The 13,482-nt window shown below is 39.2% G+C and overlaps 1 protein-coding gene across 1 annotated transcript in view; it reads right to left on the bottom strand.

Moving 5' to 3' along the window:
- The window catches only part of LOC124172886 (zinc finger protein 235-like), a 98,252-nt gene that overhangs the window by 51,105 nt on the left and 33,665 nt on the right, over positions 1–13,482 (bottom strand). Inside the window, exon 5 of the mRNA XM_046552387.1 lies at positions 4,153–4,559. Within this exon, the coding sequence (XP_046408343.1) occupies positions 4,153–4,559 (407 nt within the window). The remainder of the gene's footprint in view (positions 1–4,152; positions 4,560–13,482) is intronic.

Genomic DNA, 13,482 nt, shown 5'->3' with positions numbered 1-13,482 from the left:
ATCCCTAAAGCAGCGCTTCAGATATAGAGAGCTTTTTAATTTAGCACGCCAAATTTTGCTCTTGTCTATAAACAATGCAGACGTTATGTCACTATATTTCCCTTGAACTATAATACCAGCTTTTGAAGCTGCGTGAAGTACATTACCTGTAATGTGTGCAGCAACCCTCTCACTTACGCTATATCTTTAGGGAATTATGGCAGTCTCAGTCAAGTCTAATTTGAATTTGGACTTTCTTTCTTTCATTTTATTTGCCACATGCCTCATCATTAAACCACTCGTCATGGTTTTCCTCATCAACTTGAATATCCTCAAAGTATTCACAATCATTCAAATATGACACCCTTCGATTCAGATGTTTTGAGTTTATGCCTCTCATTTATATGATTACGTTCAGACCTTATTTGCATTTTTTGTCATAGGGATGTCAATAGGGTAGTTTCCTTCATCAAAGAAAACAAAAGGCAATAATTGCGATTCGTTACGCACCATTAGTGTATTCATAATATACAAATTATTTCGTTTTAGAAATGCCGGTTTAGACGAATGGCAATGGTCCATTTTTATCCTCATTTGAAAAGGGCCAGATTGGCGCCCATGCGATGCCACTCCACGTGACGTCACAGGGACCTAGTTTCTACACGAGAGGATAGGAGTTATACATCGTCTGAGGTTACCAATGCATGCATGAGGCACAGAGCTCAGGGAAACATGTCTTAATAATCACTTATTAGAACTGGCTAAGGTCGGAAAGTTTTCCTCGTTTGATAAGGTATTAATAATCCTTATTTAAGCCAAGCGCTACCAGCCAGCAGGGTACTCAGCTACCCGCTAGCAGCCTGCGACGTATCAGCACTAAGCCTCGCCTCAAGGTCACCTCACCGGGCGGGAGGGGGGACCAGAAATACGACGTACGGAGAGATTTCCCGGCATTCATACTTACGTGTCGCGTTTTAGCGCGCTTGAAAATTTTCACTTTTCGTTTAATCGCGAAAAATAGATATCGTCATTTAAAAATCTAAAAGCGTGAAATACGTACTCCAGGAGTAATAATCTTTCGATTTAGGCAATAAAAAAATAATAGGAAACCACCCTATAGTTCCAATTCGGAATATTATTGGACCTTGCTGATCCATAAGAAACTGGTACCTACTCTAGGATAGAAACATTTATCCTTATGACAGACACCTTTGGGAAAGTTGACACATTTGCAGAAGGCTATATCAAATAGTTCCGTCGCCTCCTTAGTAAAAGACTTTAACAAGTCATCCTGTTTACTGAAGTACCATTTTACTCTATGGGATTTAATTTTCCTATTGTTTTCATCATGTAGCGTGAGATGAGTTGAAGTACCCTGGGTTGCATAGCTGCTGGAATAGATGCTTTTTTCCAAATGGCACATACCTTGACATAAACTTCGGTGATATCTTCTTACACGAAAATATGGTCATCACAGCCGGCGATGGCATAAAAGAGCATACACTAATCCTAGTGACTACCCTTGACCACTTCAGACATAATTTCCATGTTTTTGACTGAAAAAAATCTGTATTTCGCGTCATTTATCGCATGCATAGCATAAAATGAGGTGGCGTGTTGCAGGTTGCCCACCCCTCATGCTGGGAAGACTCGTATTGAGGAAGAATTTCCCTCAACGAAGGTACGGCGCGAAAGGGTTAAATTTGAGGACATTGAAATAAAAAAACTTATATATCAGTAAACGTAGAAAAATGTTGACATCATTGTCCAATTTAATCTCATTGATTAAAAAAACCGCTCAAAGATATCTAAAAAAAATTAACTATGCAATGTTTTTTTTTCCTAGTTGCCACATTATAATTAAAATACCCTCCGCATTTTTCGACTGTACCCCGGGAAGAAGAAGGATAGCACTAAAGGCCGTATCACACAAGCGACTGCGACCGCGATTTCGGCTGCGGCTGCGACTGCACCCCATCACACATCACTGCGGCCGACGCCACGATTGCGCATGCGCACGTATGAACGTTTCTGCTTGTGGCTTGTTTGTTTACGAAAGCCCAAAGAATTGATAGAGAGCAGCAATTGTTGAAAATGTTCATAAAATATGTTAAAACGTACTCCATTTTCATTCACCTGTGTACTCGGGTGCAATATCCAATATGCTGGGCTTCCATCTTCACTTTAAAAATCCGAAATTATCTCAGCGTTATCTTATAACCTTCTTGAACTTCCCTCGCTACGGTAACCAAAACAAACAAACACGTCTGCCGCAAGCGCGCGAGATTGAAATGGAGCTCTCTGATTGGCTGCGACTGCCTCGCTCTGATTGGTCGACGGGCCAGTCGCAGTCGCAGCGCCGGCCGCAGTCACTAGTGTGATACTGCCTTAAAAGGGTTAATGATTGGCTACACTGGTCAACATAGATTTTGTCCTAGAGAAATTTGTGGGTGATCTCAGATGTATTTTTCGCGCTTATTGCGAATCTGTGGTTAGTTTCTTTCTATCACGCCTAGTTTTCTTAGGACAGCCTTATGTATGATTTCGCTTTAACGAAAGATATAATTCAATTCATTTAAATATCTTGGTAGTATGAGCAGGTAAAAATAAAGCTTAAAAGATGCAGTGTCCGGCATGATGCGGTGGAAATCTTTAATATATAGCTTATTATAACAACTTGTCTGTTTCCACACTATTTTATTTTTTACGACCATGGTTTCGGCAGCTTGTGCCATTGTAAAGGCCACCTTGACAATGGCACAAGCTGCCGAAACCATGGTCGGTAAAAATAAAATAGTGAGGAAACAGACAAGTTGTTTTAATAAGCTAAAAATAAAACTGATAAATGACGAAAAAAAAACATCTGGAAAGATTGCCAGGGCGCTCAGAAAACACGACGTCACAACACGTTTCAACTGAGTGACAAAACTATCAGAGACACTACCTGGAGCAAAGGACAAAATCCCAATGGACCATTACGAGGGGGAGTGTATGGAGTGCCTTGCTCATGTGGGAAAGATTGCGTCTGCGAAACTTGCAGATCGTCGAAAATCCGATTGCAGGAACATCGAAGGGCTACAAGGAACAAGCAGCACCAACTTTTGGCCATATCCGGGCATGCTAGGAGCAGTGGCAGCGCGTGCGTATACGCATGTTAGCAAGTGCACACCCAAAGATGAATAAATTATAAAATAAAACTATTCCTTTGCAACGCGAAGGATAAAAGTACTGTCTGCATATGCAAGAAACATGAGCCTCCGAACGCTACAGCTATCTCCTTTTCGAATTCACCGCTCTACAAGTGTGCGATCCCGTGGCATCATGCCGGGCGCATTTTCGGTCTGTGCGATCGCTTGAGGGAGCTCTGGCGGGACGAGGTAAGCGGGGGGGGTTTGTGCTGTTCAAAGGGGCGATGGGAGCAGACTCAAAACCATGCGAATGCGCACGCGCATGTTTTTGGTGACTGACTAGCAGGTAGTGTAGTGGTGTAGCCGCCACCTACACTACCTGCGCCCAGTATCCTAGTCCGTCTACAGAGCCATCTGTGTAGCCGTTTTCTACACTACTTCCTCATAGGGTATAAGGAAAAGAGAATGAATTTCAACTACCGTCACTTGTAAAGGTGTGTTGATAATAATTATTTTCATACATGCTAATAATATTTCTGTTCATGCAATTTTAAGGGTAGAATGTACCAGAGATACGTTTTGCTTGCTATGTATTCTATTACGACGAAATATGACGCTCATGGATTAGGATTAACCTAATATAATTAAATCATCCTATATCTGCTCTAATGCACACCCTAGATAAATTACCACCAGCCGCCACTGGCTAGGAGTGAACCTGGACGTAACGTACTCTTTGAAGATGCCAAAATAATAGCCAAGAAAAATAAATACTACCCTCGCCTTATCAGTGGCGCAGCGAGGAGGGGTTTTGGGGGGGTTAAACCCCACCCCCCCCTCCAGAGCTCGGAGAAAGTTTTAATTTATGTTTAAATTTTACTTAATTCGATCAGTATTACTTATAGAATAGTGTTAAGGATTAATCAAATATCCCTCATGAAGCCGTAAAACTCGCCATTTTGAACCATTGGTCTTAAAATTATTATTAGTCGAAAATCCGATTGCAGGAACGTCGAAGGGTGCATAGTGCCCCTACCTGACTCACCTGTAAGCTCCCACGTCTGGGATGTTCTCGTGAGACTGTCGGATGTGCACGTCAAGACGCACGCGACTAAAGGCCTTGTACGAGCAGAACGGACATTGAGATCTTCCCCCCGAGTGCGCAAACGTGACGTGACTGCGAAGATATCTCTTCAAGTTAAAGGTCCGATTGCAGCCCGGCTCGGTACACTGGAAACACTGGGAGTCCTCCTCCGAGGGTTTGTCTCCGACCTCCGATGGCTCCTCCAACGTCTCGTCCTCAACACCATCATCCTCTTCTACCTCTGCACCTTCTGCCTCTGAACCTTCTGCATCCACACCTTCTGCTTCCACACCATCGTCTTCTCCGTCGTCATTCTCTCCTGTGCTCGAGTTGCTCTCCATCTCACCGTCCGAGCTGTCCCCATCCACCTTTGAAACAACATAATAATAATAATAATCTTTATTGTCCAGAGACTATACGAGGTGTGTTCAAAAAATATCGCGACTTTTGTGTTTTTTCAAAAATTATTTATTTATTCATGAATATCTATGAGTTCTTGCCACAGGGTAGAGCGGTCAATAAGGAATATTACCTGCAATTTATGCGCAATTTGCGCGAAGCAATCCGCCAGAAACGCCCGGATTTGTGGAAGAAGAAAAATTGGCTTTTGCACCACGATAACGCCCCTGCTCACACATCGTTGCTTGTGCGCGACTTTTTGGCCAAAAACAACACACTAATGATGCCGCAGCCACCGTATTCCCCAGATCTGGCCCCCTGTGACTTTTTCTTGTTCCCTAAACTGAAGAGACCCATGAAAGGACGACGTTACGCTACGATTGACGAGATAAAGACGGCATCGAAGGAGGAGCTGAACAAGATAAAAAAAAATGATTTTTTGAAGTGCTTCGAAGATCGGAAAAACCGTTGGCACAAGTGTATAATATCTCATGGGGATTACTTTGAAGGGGACAAAATAGATATTCATGAATAAATAAATAATTTTTGAAAAAACACAAAAGTCGCGATATTTTTTGAACACACCTCGTATACAGGCAGTCCCCAACTTTCGCACACAATGCGTTCCCGAAAACGTGTACGAAAGTCGAATGTACGAAAGTCGAACCATTGACTTCCATACTAATTAGGGGTTACGTTCCAAAAGAGCGTAATATACGTACTAAAACCTTTTTTTTCACAATTTTATTTCAATTCACTAAATTTTAATAATATATGTTGATACCATTCCTCAAATCATCTAATTTCTTTCGAAAATACACAGAAAATGTAAATAAAAGTTTTAAAAAAAACAAGAAATGCGTTGGCTATCAAGTGAAACTTCCTCTTGGCGTTTAAGTTGACATTCCACTTATTACGTCCACTATAAATAAAAAGACATACCAAGAAGCATAACAAAATGTAATTGTTGTACCCGCGCTCTGGATACCTTTTTAATTTTTACACCAAAATTCGACATTCGTGATCGCGTATACTTCGCATGTTATACAAAAAGACAAAAGACAAACGGGATTCGGGTGATATTTCGTGCAATATCGTTGCTGAAGGTGTACTGTGCACGAATTAAACAGCACTCAAACGAAAAAACACAATTAGAAAGTAGATCTTACTAGTTTTATTGAAAGCTATTTGATGATGTCTAGTCAACTTTTTTGAAAAATCGCTCCAATTAAGGCTTTCTTCTTCTCTTGATGAAGGAGCCTATAGCAGGCAGTCCCTCTCGCAAATAAATCACCTAGATTATAGTCAACTACCAACAATTCCCTTCATCGTATACGTTCGTATTGTTCGCATATACTCCCATTTGAAACAATTGAATGTTGGGATGCGCAGTAAACATCGTGGGAATTCAAAACAATTACAGACCAACGTCCGAAAGTCCGAATTTAGCGTACGGAAGTCAAGTAAAAGGTGTCAATTTTGAACGTACGAAAGTGCGAATTGTACGAAAGTCGAGTGTACGAAAGTCGAGGACCGCCTGTACATGGTATAGGATTCATCAATTTACAATATAATACAGAAATATTTTTACAATGGGGTGCTCTCAAAAAATTAAAAAGGTAATTTTTTTATAAGTCTAGATAAGCAAGTTAAATTTATTAATGCATGCAAAATATGACTTCATAATTCCCAATATTCTTGTTGCTATAGAGCTTCAAAGTCCGCAAAAATTACTAAATTCTTTCGCGCTTCGAGAACGCCCTGTGACGTCAGAATGCGAGTAAGCAGACTCGCTCCATGGCAATAACAAAGCAGTAACGACAATAACAAACATTTACAATGATACTGATTCATAACTTAAAGGGTGTGTGGAGACAGTTGTGAATAGTTTAATAGTTTTACGGTGCGTGTATTGCGCAATGGTTGACTCCGACGTCGAAAAGACGCATTTCAGGAACATTCTGAAGGTAGATTGATTTAGTAATTTTCTAATATGTACTGTGGATAGGTACTGGCCGTAGATAAGGATGATGAAAAAGTAATAAGCGCTATTTGTCAAGACATCTTCCAGTATGCATACATTCTTTAAACCTGTCTATTATTCAGGATAAATATTTCACATCACTGATGAGGAAATTAACATATAAAAAATAAATTGTACAGAGAGATACATAGGTTTTTACATAGGTACTCTCTACTGGCATCACGTAAACCTATTGTTTACTGGATTCTGACGTCACGATCAGCCAACATGGCGATGGGTCGTTTAGAGCGCAAGATTCAAAGACAATTTTCAAATTGGAATTTTACGAATAATACGCACGTTAGAGAAGAACTGCTTTCATTGTAATTTTCAGCACTTAGGATATTTTTTTATCACATAATAATCCATTTTCAGTGGAATTCCCCATTATGATTATCTTTACTAAATGTTTACACGAAATGATTTACAGTAAAAAAAGTCATTTCAAGTCAGATAAAAGTCATTTTGACATGTCTTGAAAATATTCCTCAGTTGAATAGTACAATTTTTTTATGTAACATTTTTTGAACTCTGGTAATCTCAGATGATGTAAAACTCCTGACTACTTGTATAGCATTTAGGTCTTTGTGACGTCACGTGGAGTGGCATCGCATGGGCGTCAATCTGGCCTTTTTCAAATGCGTTTAAAATTGACCATTAACATTCGTCTAAGCTGGGATTTCTAAAACCAAATAATTTGTATATTATGAATACACTAATGGTGGGTAACGAATCGCAATCAATGCATTTACTTTTCTTTGATGAAGGAAACTATGTACCCTATTAGCTTCATTTGTCCTCTTAATACATATTCGACAAATCACAGGAGAATGACGACGTTTTTATTCAATATACTCACTTTATATTCATTCAACATGAATTTTCACAAAGCTGAAGCCAAATCTTTAGATTTCATTTAACCCTTTCAAGACGGTGAAGTTCTTGCCTTAGGGTCATTCCATGTCAGTTCACCCAGGCATGGCACCCACCGACTCGGATTTTAATGAAATTTTTGTCACTAGCTACTATCACCTATCTAATGACCCATGTAAAATATTTCCTCTCTCACCCTCATAGTTTTCAAGATATGAGAAGTCGAAGTTTGAGATATTTGCTCAGAAGTGGCGCTAGTGGGAGTCAAATTCCAGAGTGCAGGGCACAGGGTAAAAATTCATTACTCAGAAACCACTTAATATATTTGAATGAAATTTTGACCCCTTGTCTATCCATGTACATAGCTTCCATAGTAATGTCTTTCATTCCCCTTGGATTGTTAGGTTAGCCAAAATGATGTCAACACTTGTGAATTAACCGATTTTTTTAGCTCAAAAACATTACTTCATATTTTCTGAATTATCACCAAAAGGCAGAGTAGTTAACTCACCCAATTTTTTTTTAAATTGAAGGTTAATATGTGCTCCAATATACTGTGAAATAAAAATGGTGGTGTTTTGACTGCCACTATGAGTATTTCAGGTTTTACTTTTTTTTCTGCCTCCATGAGAGGGATTTTGGACACGTACTGTAAGATAATAAGTATAAGTGTATCCATACCTTCATGAGGATATATTTGAAATAATGGTCAGTAAATCTGAGACCAAACATGTAGTCTAGTGAATGTGGCTCTTGTTCATACAATTTTTTTAAGAACAATACTTGGCTTGTGGCCAGGGGTGCCGACTTAGAAAAAATATTGGGGGGGCCCAAACCATGGATCTTGCCCCGGGAAATTTTATAAGTATTGGGTTTTAAGTTTTTTAAGCATTTTAGAAGAGTCATATGATCAACATTAGGACCCTGATAACTTAAATCTCAATATCTGGACACTCCGGGGAAAATTGACAAGCCTGACACATTTTTTCTCACACCCATAACGAATTTTTGAGGGGGCTCGGGCCCCCTCAGGCCCCATGGAGTCGGCGCCACTGCTTGTGGCAACTGAGGGGAAAAGAGTCCAAATGGCTCAGAAATGTGAAATGATGCTCTTTTCCTGGAATTTACCTATTTTTCAAGTGTTTAGTGTATGGAAAAAATGGTATCAACATATATAAGCCTCTTAATAAATAGAAATACTAATTTAAATAAAATTACCTATTTAAATAATACACTTCAATCATAAAACTTTCTTTCAAAGAGGGGTGAAATGAGTCCGTCTGAACTGCTGTTGTACAAAGTCAGCCTCACTTTCACTGAAGAAGTACATACATTCTTCCAGAACCTTTGGTGATGGGAGGACTGACAGAACAAATGATGTTGCTTATGGGTACGTAACAGTCATCTTCTCTCTCCTCTGGAGGCCAGTGAAATGATCTGGCAGGGCCATAAGGGTGCATAAATTTCACTTTCACATCATGTTCTTCCTTGTGTTTAGAAATCACTAATCCAAAAAAACCAGTGGTCATCGTAAGCACGTGCAATATGTATGAGTTTGTTAAGATCTGAGAAAACTTAATTGCAGGCCTTGGTTGGTTATTAGTAAAACAAAATGCGATACTGAAGTTTTCATCAGAACTTATCCACTTTGTTCCAATGGAATTTTTAGATAGAGGGGTGAATTGGTGAAATGCTCGTGTGCCTGGAATGGATTTTGCTTTGTATAATCTGGATTTAAGTTTTTGTCGGGTTTCTGAAATTGTCTCCTTTTTAACCAACCAGAACATGATATTTTCTACTATAGACCTGCAGAAGTTAGTTATTTTTTCCACAGAGTTTAAGGCATCTCCTGAACATCTCTGTAGGCTCTCTCGGGCAACTAAACGCTTTATAATACCACCAATTCTATCACGTGGGGATTTTCCATGGCTTGTAGCAAAGAATGTCCTAGATGCCATTAAGGAGAAGTCCGGGTAATACTTGCAAAGATTTAGAAATTTTTTGCAGTTTTGTACTGTCCTGCACAACCATTGCTAAAGTAATTCAATTTTTGACTAAAGTTAAATTTTCTTTAACAAACCAAGATATTATTCTTTGAGTTTCATAAACAAAAGATGCATCACGCTCCAAATCATTTGACAAGATGCATAAACTGGAAATAATAAGCTGTTTCGTCAGGTGATCTTGAGTATAAATCACAACAGGGTGTACCGTACAACTATCACTTGTACAGTGATACCCTTGTGCCTCATCTTGGATAACATATGAGTAGTTCTCATTGAAGTCAAAGAGAACAACTGCTTCATGGGGTCCAAAATTTTCTTTCATTTGTGTAAGGTAGTTTGCCTGTACCTTCATAATAAATGAATAGGGCACCAGTTTTTCCACTCTTTCAATTAAAGTTGATAGGTACTCATCAAATGTCACAGTGAAGTTCACCAGTTGAGATCTGTCACTGGAAACCCACTGACTGTATGAAACTTCATCTCCGGGGTCACATTCTTCAAACTTTTTCAGCAGTGAGCTTTTCAATTTTTCACGTGAAGGACACTGAGAGCAATGTTGCAGAATACAGTCCCTATTATTTCTAGAGGACACTAAATAACCAATCAGGTCCTGGCTTGTTTCCTCTGTATTACAGGCATAAAGCAGTAGGTTGAGATTTTGATGAATTGTGCAAACACACACTGAATGCGTTCCAGGAGATCCTGCTAACACACACCATTTTGGACTTAGGTTGCAGAATTCAGAAAAGCCAATTTTAATTCTGGGGAAGTCAAATTTAAAAGCGGAATACAATTCCTTCAAGTTAGCAAGCAATAATCTCTTCTGAACATGTACATTTTTGGAGATACTAATGGAATCTTTCTTTCCAGGCATCATTTTGGAGTACTCATCACTTTCATAGAAAGTCCAAACTAATTCTAATATTTTATTGCTGATTGCCTTCCCTTTTCTCAATTCATGTGCAGGTAATATTCCTTTGTCTCTGAAAAGTTCTCCTGCTTGGCAGGCAGTGTACTCACTCACATGAAACTCTTCCATTACTTTCTTCCTGCTCCATGAAGTTGGTACCAATGTTAGCAGTTGTACCTTTCCTTGATGAGTGCCTGATGAGGCAACTTTTTGTTTGATTAAGTCTTTGAGCGCATCCATATCATGAACTTTCTGAAGTAGTTTTTTGGCAGTTTTGGGTCATCCTTTTCTGGAGATAACTCTTTATCAAGAACTCTTTTAACTTTCCTTTTAAAATTACTGCATGCTGACTCTACTTTCCTTTTAGCGTAGGTTGATCTTCTGTGAGATGATAAGCCATGAAATTTTAAAGGTGACTCGCCTGTATCTTGCAACATTCTCTTAAGTAGCTCAGTTGATTTTTCTTGGGATACTTTTGTTTCAAAATTCAAAATACTATCATTGCTGTCACTATCTACTGCTTCAACATCAGAAAGCTCATTTCCAAACCTGGAGTGTTTCTGTACTTCCTCCCTGCATGGCTGGCATATTTTCATTCCTGGCACTAATTTCCGAAGAGTTGGGATTTTAAAGGCCTTATCTGCAAATTCAAGACTTAAATTTCTCAGTGATTTTGATATTTTCTTCTTGTGGCTCTTAAAAGGATCAAGACAATATGTTTGGTAGGTTTCATACTTTTTCAAATAGTATATTCTGTGATGTTCGCAAGCATTGGATAGGACTTCACAAGGGATTGTATTACCTTCTCAAGTTTGCCATGTAATACAATCATATGTGAGGCAGGGATGAAAACATTGTAGCACATAATGTCAGCATTATCTCTCCATGTGAAATAGAACTTTAATACTCCAATTGCCATCAAGGAATGTGGAAATTGGTGACAACCTGCTGCATATCTATAAGTAATACCATTTGCTCTGTCAGCCCTTCCATCACCAAGGGTCTGGAAGAAAGTACTTCTGTGAAAGTGAGGCCAACTTTGTACAACTCCAGTTCAGCAGGACTCATTTCATCACTTTTTCACAGATGTCAACAAACTCATACATATTGCACGTGCTTACGATGACCACTGGTTTTTTGGATTAGTGATTTCTAAACACAAGGAAGAACATGATGTGAAAGTGAAATTTATGCACCCTTATGGCCCTGCCAGATCATTTCACTGGCCTCCAGAGGAGAGAGAAGATGACTGTTACGTACCCATAAGCAACATCATTTGTTCTGTCAGTCCTCCCATCACCAAAGGTTCTGGAAGAATGTACTTCTTCAGTGAAAGTGAGGCTGACTTTGTACAACAGCAGTTCAGACGGACTCATTTCACCCCTCTTTGAAAGAAAGTTTTATGATTGAAGTGTATTATTTAAATAGGTAATTTTATTTAAATTAGTACATATTTCTATTTATTAAGAGGCTTATATATGTTGATACCATTTTTTCCATACACTAAACACTTGAAAAATGGGTAAATTCCAGGAACAGAGCATCATTTCACATTTCTGAGCCATCTGGACTCTTTTCCCCTCAGTTGCCACAAGCCAAGTATTGTTCTTAAAAAAAATTGTATGAACAAGAGCCACATTCACTACACTACATGTTTGGTCTCAGATTTACTGACCATTATTTCAAATATATCCTCATGAAGGTATGGATACACTTATACTTATTATCTTACAGTACGTGTCCAAAATCCCTCTCATGGAGGCAGAAAAAAAAGTAAAACCTGAAATACTCATAGTGGCAGTCAAAACACCACCATTTTTATTTCACAGTATATTGGAGCACATATTAACCTTCAATTTAAAAAAAAATTGGGTGAGTTAACTACTCTGCCTTTTGGTGATAATTCAGAAAATATGAAGTAATGTTTTTGAGCTAAAAAAATCGGTTAATTCACAAGTGTTGACATCATTTTGGCTAACCTAACAATCCAAGGGGAATGAAAGACATTACTATGGAAGCTATGTACATGGATAGACAAGGGGTCAAAATTTCATTCAAATATATTAAGTGGTTTCTGAGTAATGAATTTTTACCCTGTGCCCTGCACTCTGGAATTTGACTCCAACTAGCGCAACTTCTGAGCTAACATCTCAAACTTCGGCTCCTCATATCTTGCAAACTATGAGGGTGAGAGAGGAAATATTTTGCATGGGTCATTAGATAGGTGATATTAGCTAGCGACAAAAATTTCATTAAAATCCGAGTCGGTGGGTGTCATTTTGAAAATTTCTGGGTGATTTGACGTGGAATGACCCCTTAGCACGACTCCTGTACTGAGACCCGAGAGATCCTTCCATCTCCTCTGTACGGCAGTGGCGGCACGTGCATATACCCATGTTAGCAAGGGCACACCCAAAGATGTATGAATTTTAAAAGAAAACTATTCCTTTGTAATGAGAAGGATAAAAATTCTGTCTACATATGTAAGAAACATGAGCCTTCGAATGCTACAGCTATCTCCTTTTCGAATTCACCACTCTAAAAGTGTGCGATCCCGTGGCATCATGCCGGGCACATTTTCAGTCTGTGCGATCGCTTGAGGGTGCTCTGGCGGGACAAAGTAAGCGGGGGGGTATGTGCTGTTCAAATGGGTGATGGGAGCAGACTCAAAACGATGTGAGTGCGCACACGCATATTTTAGGTGAGTGACTTGCAGGTAGTGTAGTGGTGTAGCCGCCACCTACACTACCTGCGCCCAGGATCCTAGTCCGTCTACATAGCCATCTATATGGCCGATTTCTACACTACTTCCTCATACGGTGTAACTCATTTTGAAACTTGAAATAATTTGCACACGCGAGGACTTCCGGAAAGTCTCTAGCGTCGTTGCTCTACTAGGATTCGTTGTTGACAATAACATTCAAAACACATTCAGTGAAACAAGTAAACTACTGAAAATTCTGGTGACAATTCCGATGACAACCAGTGAAGCAGAGAGGTGTTTTTCAACCCTCAAGCGTGCGAAAAAATTTTTACGTAGCACGATTTACGCACATATTATTTCTATTCATGCAATTATT

Source organism: Ischnura elegans (genome assembly GCF_921293095.1).
Source record: "Ischnura elegans chromosome 13 unlocalized genomic scaffold, ioIscEleg1.1 SUPER_13_unloc_3, whole genome shotgun sequence".
Classification (NCBI taxonomy): domain Eukaryota; kingdom Metazoa; phylum Arthropoda; class Insecta; order Odonata; family Coenagrionidae; genus Ischnura; species Ischnura elegans.
Note: the sequence above shows the minus strand (reverse complement) of the source record. Positions and strands in the feature narration are given on the sequence as shown.